The 13,172-nt window shown below is 38.3% G+C and overlaps 1 protein-coding gene across 1 annotated transcript in view; it reads right to left on the bottom strand.

Annotated features, from left to right (window-relative positions):
• The window catches only part of smg5 (SMG5 nonsense mediated mRNA decay factor), a 21,412-nt gene extending 9,988 nt beyond the window's left edge, over window positions 1–11,424 (bottom strand). The window contains exons 1-11 of the mRNA XM_005744056.1: window positions 10,968–11,424; window positions 10,449–10,547; window positions 6,326–6,449; window positions 5,542–5,698; window positions 4,593–4,682; window positions 4,174–4,263; window positions 3,247–3,325; window positions 3,038–3,163; window positions 1,761–1,829; window positions 494–723; window positions 79–216 (exon numbers count right to left, since the gene is read on the bottom strand). Of these exons, the coding sequence (XP_005744113.1) occupies window positions 79–216; window positions 494–723; window positions 1,761–1,829; window positions 3,038–3,163; window positions 3,247–3,325; window positions 4,174–4,263; window positions 4,593–4,682; window positions 5,542–5,698; window positions 6,326–6,449; window positions 10,449–10,547; window positions 10,968–11,032 (1,267 nt within the window). The 5' untranslated portion in view covers window positions 11,033–11,424. The remainder of the gene's footprint in view (window positions 1–78; window positions 217–493; window positions 724–1,760; window positions 1,830–3,037; window positions 3,164–3,246; window positions 3,326–4,173; window positions 4,264–4,592; window positions 4,683–5,541; window positions 5,699–6,325; window positions 6,450–10,448; window positions 10,548–10,967) is intronic.
• Window positions 11,425–13,172: the final 1,748 nt, after the last annotated feature.

The following is a 13,172-nucleotide window of genomic DNA, read 5'->3' as shown; positions in this document are numbered from 1 at the left end:
ATAGCTAAGAAATAGCTTGCAGGTGCATTTTTATGCCTTTTCCCCAACATACAGGAAAAGAATACATTTCTCTTTCACCTGCAGCGTCAGTCTGAAGTGGAGGCACCTGACTCTCTGCTTCTTCCAGTTCAGCCTGAAGTCGGATGTTGACGTGGTTTACAAGGTGGGAGAAGAGGGCCAGAGTGAATGCTATGGATGCACTGTACTGCTTTGAACCTAAGGACAAAATACACAGAAACACTTAAATAAACACAAGAAAGATTTACTTCTATACCTCTAAAGTTCCAAGTAATTCAGTGCTTTAATAACTAAAACAAATTGAAAATGACAACAAAGGCTCAGGGTCGAAATTTCATTTTGGGAGCAAACACGTCACACGTGCTCCGATTCATAGAGGACGTACTGAAAACTTTTTGTTCACTTGTGGTGACGTAATGAAAAATGAATGAACAAATGAATTCCTTAGAACAGCTTAAATTACACAACCACCTACCTCCTCTCTTAAGGCTGTGCACTACCATCAGACATGTGACCACCATTTTGAAGATTAGGTTGTCAGGCAGCACAGGATAGGAGCTGTCACTGTGCTGCTGCTGCTCCTCCTCTTCCTCGCTAGGGGTGTGGTGAGCACCGCCATGTGTTGGCGGTGGCAGGTAGAACATCACCAAGTTGAAGTCTTCCAGCACCGACTGGCAGAGTGAAGTCAGCTCCGTTTCCATCAGGCTACATAAACCACACAAAATAGAGACTTACTGTAGAAACACAGTAAATGCACTTCAACAATTTAAAACTTCCAAGGATAACATTGATGGTATGTGAAAATATAGTTGTGGACACTGGTTGTACTTTGTGTACATACATTTGCAATCAAAAGTAGCTTTTATGCAAATATACAGTCTCTATGAAAACAAACACCTCAAGAAGAAGATTTTATTACAGTAACATAATATTCATAGTTCCACTCTGGGTGTAACAGCCTATAGTTGCTCAAAACATATCAACAGATTACAGCATGAAATGGAAAACACACTTATATTTGACATCTAAATGATCTGTGCCACACTTTTGTTGACCATTTCCAAGAACAGTTGGGTGGCACATCACTATGAACTATAGGTGGTTGCCTCCTTTCCTTTCATATTGGATGGTTCAGAGCATGCTCTGCTATAAAAGGCTGAAGCTCCTTTTCTTAGCACTTAGAAAATCTGAACAGCTCTGATTACGGCCACTACAGATACTTCCAGGTCATTTCAGTAAATTCCTTCCTAAGCAAAACTATCTGACCACTCATAGTGGAACAACAACAAGTGACAAGAACTCAAACTTTTAAAAGGTGATTTTTAAAATAGTTTGTTTGCGTTTTGTTTGACCAGTCTTAAACATGCCACTTAATTACCTAAATTTACTAGAAATAAAAGCAAATTTAAAATCTTTTTTTCCTTTATTTTAATTTTAGACCTGGCCCAGACAGACCCTGCAGTAATCCTACAACTACATTTTACTCTTAGCCTGGAATCCAACAGATCTGTTTTCAAACTTTAGAATGTTAAATATTTAACTTGACTACCACGTCAGAGGGAAGACGCTATAAACAGATTTGTTAAATATTTACTACATATGAATGTAAAAAGCCTTTATCTGGCATAAACTGAAAGATAAACTGGTTAAGCATTAAAATACACAAACCCAAATGATTTATTTCCACTGTGGACTTTGATTCTAAAACAGTGTGGGTGCAGAGTCACAACACAAACACAAACCTGTTCTTGGGCTGCAGCAGGCTCTGCAGATACATGAAGCTCACCAGGAGCCGCTTAATGTCTTTCGACCTGCAAAAAAGGCCACAGCAAAAATGATCAACTACAGAGTATTAAACACAATAAAAGATCCATTTACTACTTCTATGTTTTGATAAAGAAAAATAAAATGAAATAAAAGCATTTTAAAACGAAAACATCAGTGGTTTTAGAAACATCTGACCTATGACCTCAGCAAAAACAGGAACATGGAAGAGAACATACATACTTTGTTTAATTTTAAATATGGTCATATTGTTTATTTTGTAAAATGTTCATATTGTCTATTCTTATTTAATTCACTTAATGTACAGAATTCTCCTGCTTGCTGCTTACATGCTACTACTGCACATTCACCTAATGTATATAATATATAATATTCTTCTCTCCCCCTTTTGCACAAGTCGAGGAGCGTGTCAGGTTACATTTCACTGCGTGTTATACTTGTATAACTGTGCATGTGACGAATAAAGAATCTTGAATACAAACTTCCAGCAATGTCATTAACAACACCTGTTCACAATATATTCAGCTCCACGTTTTTTAGATTTTGACTCTTACGTGAAAACACAGAGGGATTTAATATAGTACAAGCTGCTTACTGGTCATTTATGTACATGGAATAAGAACAACATTGTTCTCTGTCCAGGTGGGAAAACAATCTTAATCTTGTTTCCCCTCTTACTATCCCCCACCTACTCATTTTAAAGCATTGTTCATTTTGTCTATATTTGTCTTTTATTCCAACTGATGCCTGTTACTTTTGTTTCTTCAACAATCTAATTTACCCAGTGGAATCATCAATCATTTAATATCATCTGGAGGGAGATGCTGCTTTATTTCACCAGTGGTTAGAGCGCATACGTGATTGAGACAGAGTGCACATAAGCTGTTAATTAAGTGAAGCCCCAGTAGTCAACTGGGACTGGATTTAAATTACTCTGATGTAAGCAGACTGAAGTCAACATGTTTTACTATAGATACATTGTAAGCAAGCCAGTGAAGGCCATTAATAACACAAACACACACACACACACAGAAAGAGGAAAAATTCCAACCAAGAAAAGTAAATTTACCAAAATTGACAAATTCCAGAGGGAAAATGTTTAGTACTACCACAGTAATAACACACTTCATAGACCACAATGACCCTTAAATAGTGTGTAAAACACTGCATGAAGTGTGACTGACTAGCTTTGTTGTAACCCAGCTTTAAAAGGTAGCCCGTGAATGTGCATCACCTTTGTCGAGAGGGAGACAACTTCTTCATTTCCTGTTTCTTTACTTGATGATACATCTTGGCAGCTTTGTCAAACAGGCGCTTCAGGTTGCCGTAGGCGCCCTCAAAGGGGGCATCTGATTGAATGCTGAGCACAGATTACATCTGTTAAGACTTACAACTATACGAGAGAAGTTAAAAACACTGCAAACGTATATAAACATGGCTCACCAGCGTAGGTAGTAGTAAGTTGCTTCAACATTGTAGAACTTGCTCCCTGCCAGTGTGCCCAGTTGGTTAAAAGGCATTCCTGTTGGCAGATAACCAACACAAACCAAGTCAGCATTTATTTTTGAGTTAGTACCCAGAAAACCATGGGGTAATGCTACATTTGTTAAAAAAAGAAATTGTAAGTTTCTCAAATAATATTGTAATATAACCGAAAAAAATCCTTTGAAAAGAACAAGCGTATGTAGGTTTTTATGAAATATCCCAATATCTTTCAACCCTATAAAGTATGAATACAGCTGCATTTAATGTGAACAATGTCTATATAGAGAGGTGGTGGGAGGACATGTTCATAGCAAGTAAGTGATATTTACGGATGTCTTATTGTTTGTCAACTACAAGAAACAACAATTAACAGTTGTTCTCACAAGTATACTGACCACAAATCTTATTTTCCTGAATGAACTTAATGGTTCTTTTTGTATTAGTAGTATCAGTAAGTTTATAATTGTTGTTGTTGTTGTGTACATAAAGAATCCAGTTAAATCAGTTTATCTACAGGCCTTTAAACAAACAAAAACAAAGCAGGAAAATGTTCAGCCGATGCACAATGCTAAGCTTGCCATTTTAACTAAAAAGGTGTTTATGCGCTCCATTTTGACAATAAACACACAAAAGTGTATTGACCTTCTGCGAAAGCAAGTAAGCACATTTCACAATTCTATACTTACAATATAAAAAAGAAAAACAAACAACCAAACCAAAAAAACAACAACACTAAACTGGATTTAACATCTGTGTTGTTCTGGCAAGAAAAATAAAACTTTTATATCACCCCACGTCCCTTCCATGCTGTGTAAGACCACGGGTATGGCGATACAGTACTGTTTAAAAAACAAACAAACCAAACCCTACATTCTCGTCACTCACCTACGTGTGGCATAACTGACAATGCCTGATGGTAAAACCTCTCCGCCAGCTGCTCAGCCTCCACTCCTGCAAGCTCGTTTTGGTAGCGCGCTGAGGAGAAAATGATTTTAAACATCACAGTTAAAGTAAGAAAAAAAAATGCAAATCTATATGATTACAGCATTGTGGCTGAAAAGGTGAAGACTGAAATTGATTATTTCAGAAATGTGCACAAACACAAAGACCTGGAATGGCTTCAGACAAACATGAGAAAAAACAAACAAACACAGCTACAAAGTGAAACATCCTTCATTTTAATTATATTTTACTATATAACCGAGTCAAATTTTCCCACGCTGAATGACACTTGTTCTGTCTCACACCTCTGCAAGCCCGACAGATAATAGAATATGTAATTAATTCAACTATCTTATTATTACCTAGATCGCCAAGGTAGACCAGACAGCGATGACAGGCCATCTGTGCCCACTCCATCTCCTTGGGGGTGGCTGACACTGGTTTCTTTCGCCCTGTTGGGAACAATTACACAACACTTTTTTTTTAATCCATCCAATCCTTTTATCCAAAATGACTTTGACTTATGTAACAACACAGCAAGCTTAAATTCCAACACAGCAACAGGGTAGCACAGAGTCCAAATAAAAGAGCCGGGACCAGATACTCTTGAAGCATCTCTAACGTTAACATTCAAAACTAGTTTTGTTTAAGTTGGATAAGAAGAGGTGATTTACTCGGTAGCCAGGGGCTGGGTTGTGGCATCTTTGCAGTGTTTTTTCACAAAAATAAGAAATATCTTAGAGTCAAAAACAAGTACTTTTACAGAACAGACTATAAACCATCACCTTGCAGGAACATAAAACCTCTCTGGCTGTATTTCCCTGACAACAGGACTGTACAATTACAGTAACAAAAAACCCCAAAAACCTATATTAATGATTATCCATAATCATGAATATTTAATGTGATTAGTCTTTAAGATTTCTGTCTTGGGCTTTTTAGTCTTCGTTTTTGACAGTAGAGTAGTCAGGAGTCCTTACCTTCACTACTGATTATTTGTTCAGTGAGTCTAAACTGCATTTAAATATCAGTAGCAAATGAGGTCAGAGTTTCTAGTTTCTAGTACATGTAATGTATTACATAGATTAACTATCAATAAAGTTTTAACTATCTTCATCAACTTTCAAGTTTTTCCCACAAGGACACCAGCTATACTGTCTACAGCAGACATTTACACTTTAAAAGAAGTGTTGTTGTTACAAATAACTCAGTTTTATTCAAGGGTGGTTTAAGGATCCTGAAACAGAAAGACAATTAATTTTATTTTTATGCCTTCATCTGAGAGTGTGAGAATGTGCTGGCTCATCTAACCTATCAGTGGATCTGTCACGTGGGTCCAGTCAATGCAATCCTGCAGCTCCAGCTGGTAATGTGACTGGATGTAGAGCAGCAGGTGTTGGTAGAAACCCACGCCGGCTATCAGGTGAGTTCTGTAGGCACACTCCAGAGCACTGTGACTGTGGATGTGCTGCAGTGAAAGAAAACCCAAATCAAAAGAGAAGTGAGGACTTTAGAGAAAGGAACAGTACACCAATGAGGATGATCTGCATCAAAATAACAGGCAACTTAAAAAAGAAAATATAACTAATGTAAAATAGACAAGATTACAACTGGCAACTGTGTCGTGTTGTTATAAAGTTGAGTTTCAAGAAGATTTTAAATGTATAAAATAAATGCTTTATAATCCAACGATGCTCATATTAAACCAGCGTTAACCTGCAATAAAGGGTACGCAGGTTTAAAAGCTGAAATTGGCTGTGAACATGACACCAAGATTTCATCACCACAAACTAATTCAAGTATTGACACTATAAATATAGCATTTATTTCGTGTAGTCAACATGTCTGCAGTTTTATAGTGCTATGACAATGAACCAAAACAATAAAGTTGCAGACTGGACTGCTGAAAATGATTGCTTATTGTGAAATTATTATTCTCCTAAACGCTTTTGTGGTCACTGGCATGAATATAAAATAAATTGGAGAGTTCACCTTTTAAGTAAAAGCTGGATTAGCCAGGTAGCAACAGAAAACAAATGCGGTCAGTTTAATATATGCAGCAAGGCCATTTTTCCACAGCTGCAGGGACATTTACCTTCTTGTTGGTCTTGATAACCTGAATGACTTCATAGTAAACCTTTCTCCACAGCAGCTCCTCGGCCTTGCGGCCATAGTCCACTGGATGCAGAAACATCAGTTTCACACAAAGTTCCCTCAGCCTGAAAACAGAAAAAAAGATGCACATGTGCAATGAGAAGACAGCTGGGTTAAAGGACCAATTATTTAAGTGTTTTCACACAAGTTCTGGACCACTGTTGGGTGCATCAGGTTCAGACACTGGTCAGAGTAGTACTTCCGTACATTTAATCCACAGTAAGTGAGACTATTGTAAATGTGATCTCCTGAGGTGAGAGTGCAGCCTCAGTGGAGCATGCAGAAGGCAGGAAAGCTGCTCACTAGCTGTGAATTTGCCAGATTACTACCTGCTCTATTCACCAAAAAAAAAAACAAAAAAAACTGGACACTATGCCAAAAGTTGTAATAAAAAGCTGACAGATTATTGACCGTTTCAACTGTCACATTTGAAATCTCACATCCATCTGTGTTGGGTAGCACCTAGACAACTGCACGTGTGAAAACGGCTTTAATTTCACATGAAGTGTAGGGCCCATCAAGGACAGAAATGACTGCATATTGACAACCTTGTCGTGCAGCAGCTTAACATTGAGCTGCTTTCATTTTTGAGCATATTTAGACTTTTCTTGACAGATGAGTGCAAATAGTAGGCAGGAAAGTAGGAAGAGAGTGAGGGAGAATGAATTGCAACAACTGGTCAGACCAAACTCAAACCCAAGCCCCTGCAGTAATGACTTAATTGCATTAAGCAAGTACTTAATGCAACTTTATAAATTTGAGATCCCCACAAGCAAGAAAATCTGCTGCTTGTCTAAAATATGTTTTTTCTTGATGACAATGAAATTTTACATACATCCAGCTGCCAGCCAGATAAAATGCATTTAAATAAAACCAACCTTTGTGAAATTTATTTGTGGAAACTGTTTTAGAATGGGATTAAATCAACCTCAAAGTTGCATCTGCATGGTCATTAAGGAGGCTGTAGCTTGTAATTCTGTTACTCTAATAAGTGTTTCTATTATTTCATGCACCACATGTAATAAGAGGAAGCTGAATAACAGAAACATGTGTATAATGAAGTACAGTTGGACAGCTGAACATAACATCTGTGACCTCAGCATTCCTATTGGACTGCATATTTCGGTTTTATCCCAAAGTCAGAAACAAGCCTTGAGGTTTCTGACTGGTTGGAGGCCCATTGTATTAACACGACAGTACGTGTCCTACAGGGAAAAAACACAAACAAAATATCAGAAGTGACTTGTGTGACTCATTGGGTCTGATTCAGAAGTTGTTCACAAGAATTTTGTGAAATCTCAGATCTTGTGTGCGGCAAATGACACAATTATGTTAATACTTTAGGCAAGTACATGCTGCATTTCTCTCATTTTATAAAGATGTTTATCAGTGCTTGGTTTTTCATACACTTTAACATCAGAAAAGAACATCAACATGAGCTAATGCTACCAATGACAAATTGCTGGACAGAAAGTCTCATGAATAAATTACTTGTGAATTTAGGTTCTTAAATATGAACATGTTCTGATTTATGTTGTCTTCTTTGACAGTAAACTGAAAGCAATGTTTGGGTTAAGGTCAGACAAAGAATAACACTGGAAGATGTTACCTGCCACGTTAGAAACTTGTACTGAAAAAAAAAAAGAAGTCATTTTATCCTTTCTAATCATTTTCTGAAACTAATTGACGCAGCAGTGTTTGTTTGTTCTTTAAGTATAAACAAACTGCTTAGTATAGCAGTACAAATGTCCATCTATACCTTAAAAGTACAGCATTGTTCGGTACCAGTCACATTCTTCCATATTTTGATTCTCGTGTCTTCAAGAGTAGGTATGAAATTCGAGAACCATTCCCAGTAGTTTAATTCCTTGGAATCGTTAATCTCATTGCCTATCAATCAGCTGATTTCAGGAACTGTGGCGCAGCCTGCAGTGTGGATATGGACCTTACCTTTAATATTATTGCACAAAGGACGAGAGTGCAACAGTAAAGTGCAAACTGCATGCACAACATTTGATATGACCAAAATCTCATATCCCGATATAAGACATCTATCGTTCCGATAACGATTTAAATCACAAAAATTTAACATTTTCTGTAAATTCTGTGAATCTCGGGCAGCTCGACTTGCGTGAAGTGTTTCCAATTTTTAGACATAAGTTGTAACAGCCGCCGTTTTCTTTGTGAGTATTTATTACACAGTGTGCTGCGGCAAAAAGCCTGTTCTATCGTTTGAGTCTAAGGTTTATTTTTTAGCACCTGACGGCTCTTTTTTGCTTCTCATCCATAAACTCTCTGCATACTCTTTCTCGTGATTCCGTTTATTTTGAAAAGTCTCAACAAGATCTTGAGCTTTATTGTGAAAGGTTTATGTGGAAAATAAACAAGTGGACACACGATGGTTTTACCGTCGTTGTTGCTAATGACAACGCATAAAAACAGACGCTTGTCTGTCAGTCGTGTGGTTATATAAGAGAAAGAGAACTTTAAGAAATTAATAGAGCCACTACAGTGACCATCAAAACGATGAAAAATATTGCCGTAAACTGTTTATTTTGCGACACCGTGAAACAAACGATAGACGTTTTTATGTCGTCATCCGATATATATCGTTATATCGCACAGCCCAAAGCCAGATCCTGAACTTCAACAGGTAACAAACCAATAAGATGTCATGATGCAGACTCCGTCCCTATCGGTTTATGTTTCTAAAATAGAATCACTGTGGCAATAACTCTGAAGTCTCTTAATGTCAGCTTTGTGTTCTTACCTAAATACTAAGAGGAAAAAATCATAAATGTGTCCTCATTAGGACAGGGGTTTTTGTTTGTGTTTGGGACTGTGGTCTAAGGTTTACATTGTTAAACAGTAACTATTAGGCAATGGGTTTCAGGTCATTTTACCGAAAAACATGAAAGTAATGTAATGAGTAGTATGCATCATTACTGTTAAGAAAATGTTCTGTAACATGTGGAATACATCACTTTTTTGGAGTAACAACCCTGATACTGATCACAACAAAGAGGGGGGATACCTCCAACAAGCACAAACATTTGACCCACAGCATGCAATTAATTTGCAGAATGTGCTGTCTTTGATATGCTGCTTAGAAAAGCTGGTTACTTCCAAAGTGGAGCCAATGAGAATCGACAAGAGAACTGGTAAGGAACCGAACTGATAAGTGATATTGATAATGAAATTGGAATTGCTAATCAATTCCCATCCCTATTCAAGAGTAGCTTTGCATGATTAACAGTACACTTGTTAACTGGGCTTTGGTGAAGTCCCTCATTTCATTCACTGTTTGAAACCAGCAGTTTTTGCCCCTCTCCTTTTAAAGCCTGTGTCGCAACAGAAGGTTTAAACATGGAACAGGTACCAAATTTGACAGATAGCAAAAGCAGAATGAATAAAATTCCACTTGAATCAATTATTAAAATAGCGCCTGGTTGATTTTATAGTCCAACTAATTTACTGGTTTGTTTACTGGCTTCACTGGTAGTCCTCTAGGCCTGTCTAGTTATAGCTTGACAAAACTCCCAGAGCAATCAGAGCAGGATGAGATAACATTTCCCTTATCTTGCTGACTGTTTAGACACCCATCATTATTCCGCCTCCTCAGATAACTTTCCAACTTCCTCTTATTGGTTTTGAGCTTTCTGCCCACAACATCCAGTATACAAATAACAACCATAGTCCTGCTCAAGCTGCATGACCAGTGAGGCTTGCTTTTCATCTTTGTCTGGACAAGGAAAAAAAAACAAAAATCAAACTAAACTAAAAAAAAACAACAACTCCAGCTTAGACTTTGAGATAAAGCCACAGTCAGTGTTTGCAGATGGTCATGCTGGAAATATTAGAAAATAAACATCTGAACTAAATTTAGAAACTAGGAAATGTATGCTCACTGAGATGCTGCATTTACCGCATGTCAGGCATGACAGAGCCTCAATACACACCTGACAGCTAGCAAGACTAGTCAGGACTGAGACTGCATGCAGGCAGTGAGGTTTAAGTCAAATTACAGCCGCCTTCACACAAGCTCCCGAGACACTCGTACTTACTTGTTGCGAAGGCTGATGTTCTCCGGCTTGAAGACTTCTCTGTAGGACGATTTGCTGCCGATGATGACATCTAGCTTGTGCACAGTCTCCACCACAGCCCTGTCGGCATGTTAGGCAACACATAGCATCAGCACGATGACAACGCTGTTAGCCAAATTGCCACAAAATAAGCGTCAGGTGGAAACAGAACAAACGTCGGAATAAACATTGCAAGCAGTCGGCTTAACAGCCCGAGACCTTTCTGTTTCACTTCTCTGTAACAAAGACACGGATGACAAATGCTACCGTGCTCATTAGCCAAGTTGAAGAGAATGAAGCGCTTCCCATCAAATTTAGCTGATGCTACAAAGAAAAGGTATACGGGAGTGCTGGTTTACTCACTGTGGTGATAAGTTAGAGGATAGCTGGGCTTTCTCTAGTAGTAGCAAGTACTGTCTGACTATTGCTAAGCTAGCCAGCTCAATTAACATTCAATTAGCACCTCGGTTAGCTTTGGCAAAAACGGCCTCGTCAAGGTACCTGTAGAGTCGCTTGATGAGAAGGACTTTGGCCTCTGGCTCACTGTCCTGTCCGGGTCCGCTCATATTAGCGCTTAGCCAGATGTTTGATCACACGCTCCAGCGTTCAACTCCTGTTTCCTTCACCCGTTCCGACGCACGGCTGTCACGACTCCGCGGACTTCTTCCCCGGCAGCGACAACTAGCCAGCTAGTGCTAGCTATAAAGGCAGCGTTAGCGTCCCTCCTCTTCCCTCCGAGTCTCTTTCGTTTCTTTTGTCCTTTGGCAAAACCCCCTCTACCCATCCGTTCTGAAAACCGGGTAGAAGGGGGTGCCCAGTAATTTACGCTGTTCCTGGTCAGCTAAAACGCTCCGGTATGCCGCTTGTGTCGTTCCCCATTCCAGCCATTGCTACGAAGGCAGCCATTATTCCTATCAGGCATTGACCGCCTGAATACCGCGAGAGCACGCAACATACTCACGAGATTACGGAAAAGAGTTGCCAGATAGTCTACAAACCCTCCCTTTAAGAAAATCAGGAGTTCCAAAAGAAAGAAAAAAAAAACATATTATGCAGTTTAGGAATAAGATGCATTTACACTTCAAACAAACACTGTACAGCCAGAAAACACTGAAGATAACATCTGATTGATTCATCTGATTCATACTATTGGAGCCACGTTCCTACTACCCTCTGTAAGGGATTTCCGATTGTTTTTGTAAACTGAAGAATACCTTTTATTTTTTACATATAAATTGTGTAATACAGAACAGAGTCAGACACTTCACGTGAGAAGTCAGAAAAAAAATTAATTATAAAAACATATAAAAAAAAGAAGCTCAAGTTTTTTTGTTTGTGTAGCCACCTGTGAGGATGTTTCCTGGTAATACACAGATAACTTTGGCACATCTAAATTTAATATATATATTTTTTCATTCACTTGTAGAGTTTAATTTCAACAAGGGCACACAGGGTATCCAGGGTATCCAGTCCCTAAATATTTTTATATTTAGGGACTGGATACTAAAGTATAGTCTGTCTAAAGTACAAAAATGTATTAATTCGTTTTTCTGCTCTGAAAAAAACAAAACCCCTTTTGAGTCTTTATATTGATTATTAACATTGAGTCTCAATTGCCTAGCATTGCATTAACGTTTTCAACCAAATGACTTCAAACTTTTTTCAAATATTTCTGAAAGACTAAATACAGTAACACACTCTCAGTGGTTTACTAGCAACAAATAGATATACATACCTTCAGTCTTGTGTCACAGCTGCTTATCCAAATTTCATCCCAATGATGCTCTGCTGCACTGAGATCTGGTGACTCGACGCCATCTGAGTACCGCGTTTTTCGATCTTCTGTTGTCTAATTTTGATGAGTCTGTGCAAAACGTAGCCTCAGTTCCCTGTTCTTAGCTGCCGCATGTAGTCCATCTGCTTCAAGGTTGGATGTGTTTTGCTTTCAGAGATGCTCTTCTGCATAGCTTGTTTGTAACTAGTGGTTATTTGAGTTACTGTTATCTTCTTATCAGCTGTAAGCCCTGAAAATGGCCATGCTGGAAAATCCCAGTACATCAACAATGTCTGAAATACTCACACCAGCCCATCTGACATCAAGAACCATGCCACGTTCAGTCCTCTTGAACTTGTTCAAACTTGACAGGCTGTCTTGACCATGTCTGCATGTCTAAATGATTTGAGTTGCTGCTGATGTGAAAGGCTGATTAGATATTTGGGTTACTGTGATGGGCAGTGAAACAGACGTACCTAATAAAGTGGTTGCTGAATGTATAGCGTGACTTCACTGGACTAAACAGTAATTGGTCCTATGTTCTCAGACTGTATTTTTTTCTGATGCTTTTCTTCATTTCATCAGTTTTGTAAAAAAAACAAAAAAAACCCCACACACTTTACATTTCATTTTTGTTTCTGAAACGTTTTAATTCATTCATTAGAGCTGAAGTGATTGGCTGATTATTCGTGTTCTGACAAATGTGAAAATGTTTTTGATTGTTGGAGTGTATTTTGCACAGGTGAGTCCGTGCTATGAAAAATGCCCTAACTGTTCTGAGTGGTGGGAAAGACCTTTCTGCTGTGAGAATTGTGCCAAATCGATTGAATAAAAACTGTAACATGTAATCACTAAAATACAAAAATCATCTGAAACCACAACACAGACTACACACACAGTTTTTATGAATACGCTCAGAAGTGTGTGGTCAT

This window comes from Pundamilia nyererei, unplaced genomic scaffold (assembly GCF_000239375.1).
Source record: "Pundamilia nyererei isolate P.nyererei 1_Seehausen unplaced genomic scaffold, PunNye1.0 scaffold00138, whole genome shotgun sequence".
In the NCBI taxonomy this organism is placed as follows: Eukaryota; Metazoa; Chordata; class Actinopteri; order Cichliformes; family Cichlidae; genus Pundamilia; species Pundamilia nyererei.
Note: the sequence above shows the minus strand (reverse complement) of the source record. Positions and strands in the feature narration are given on the sequence as shown.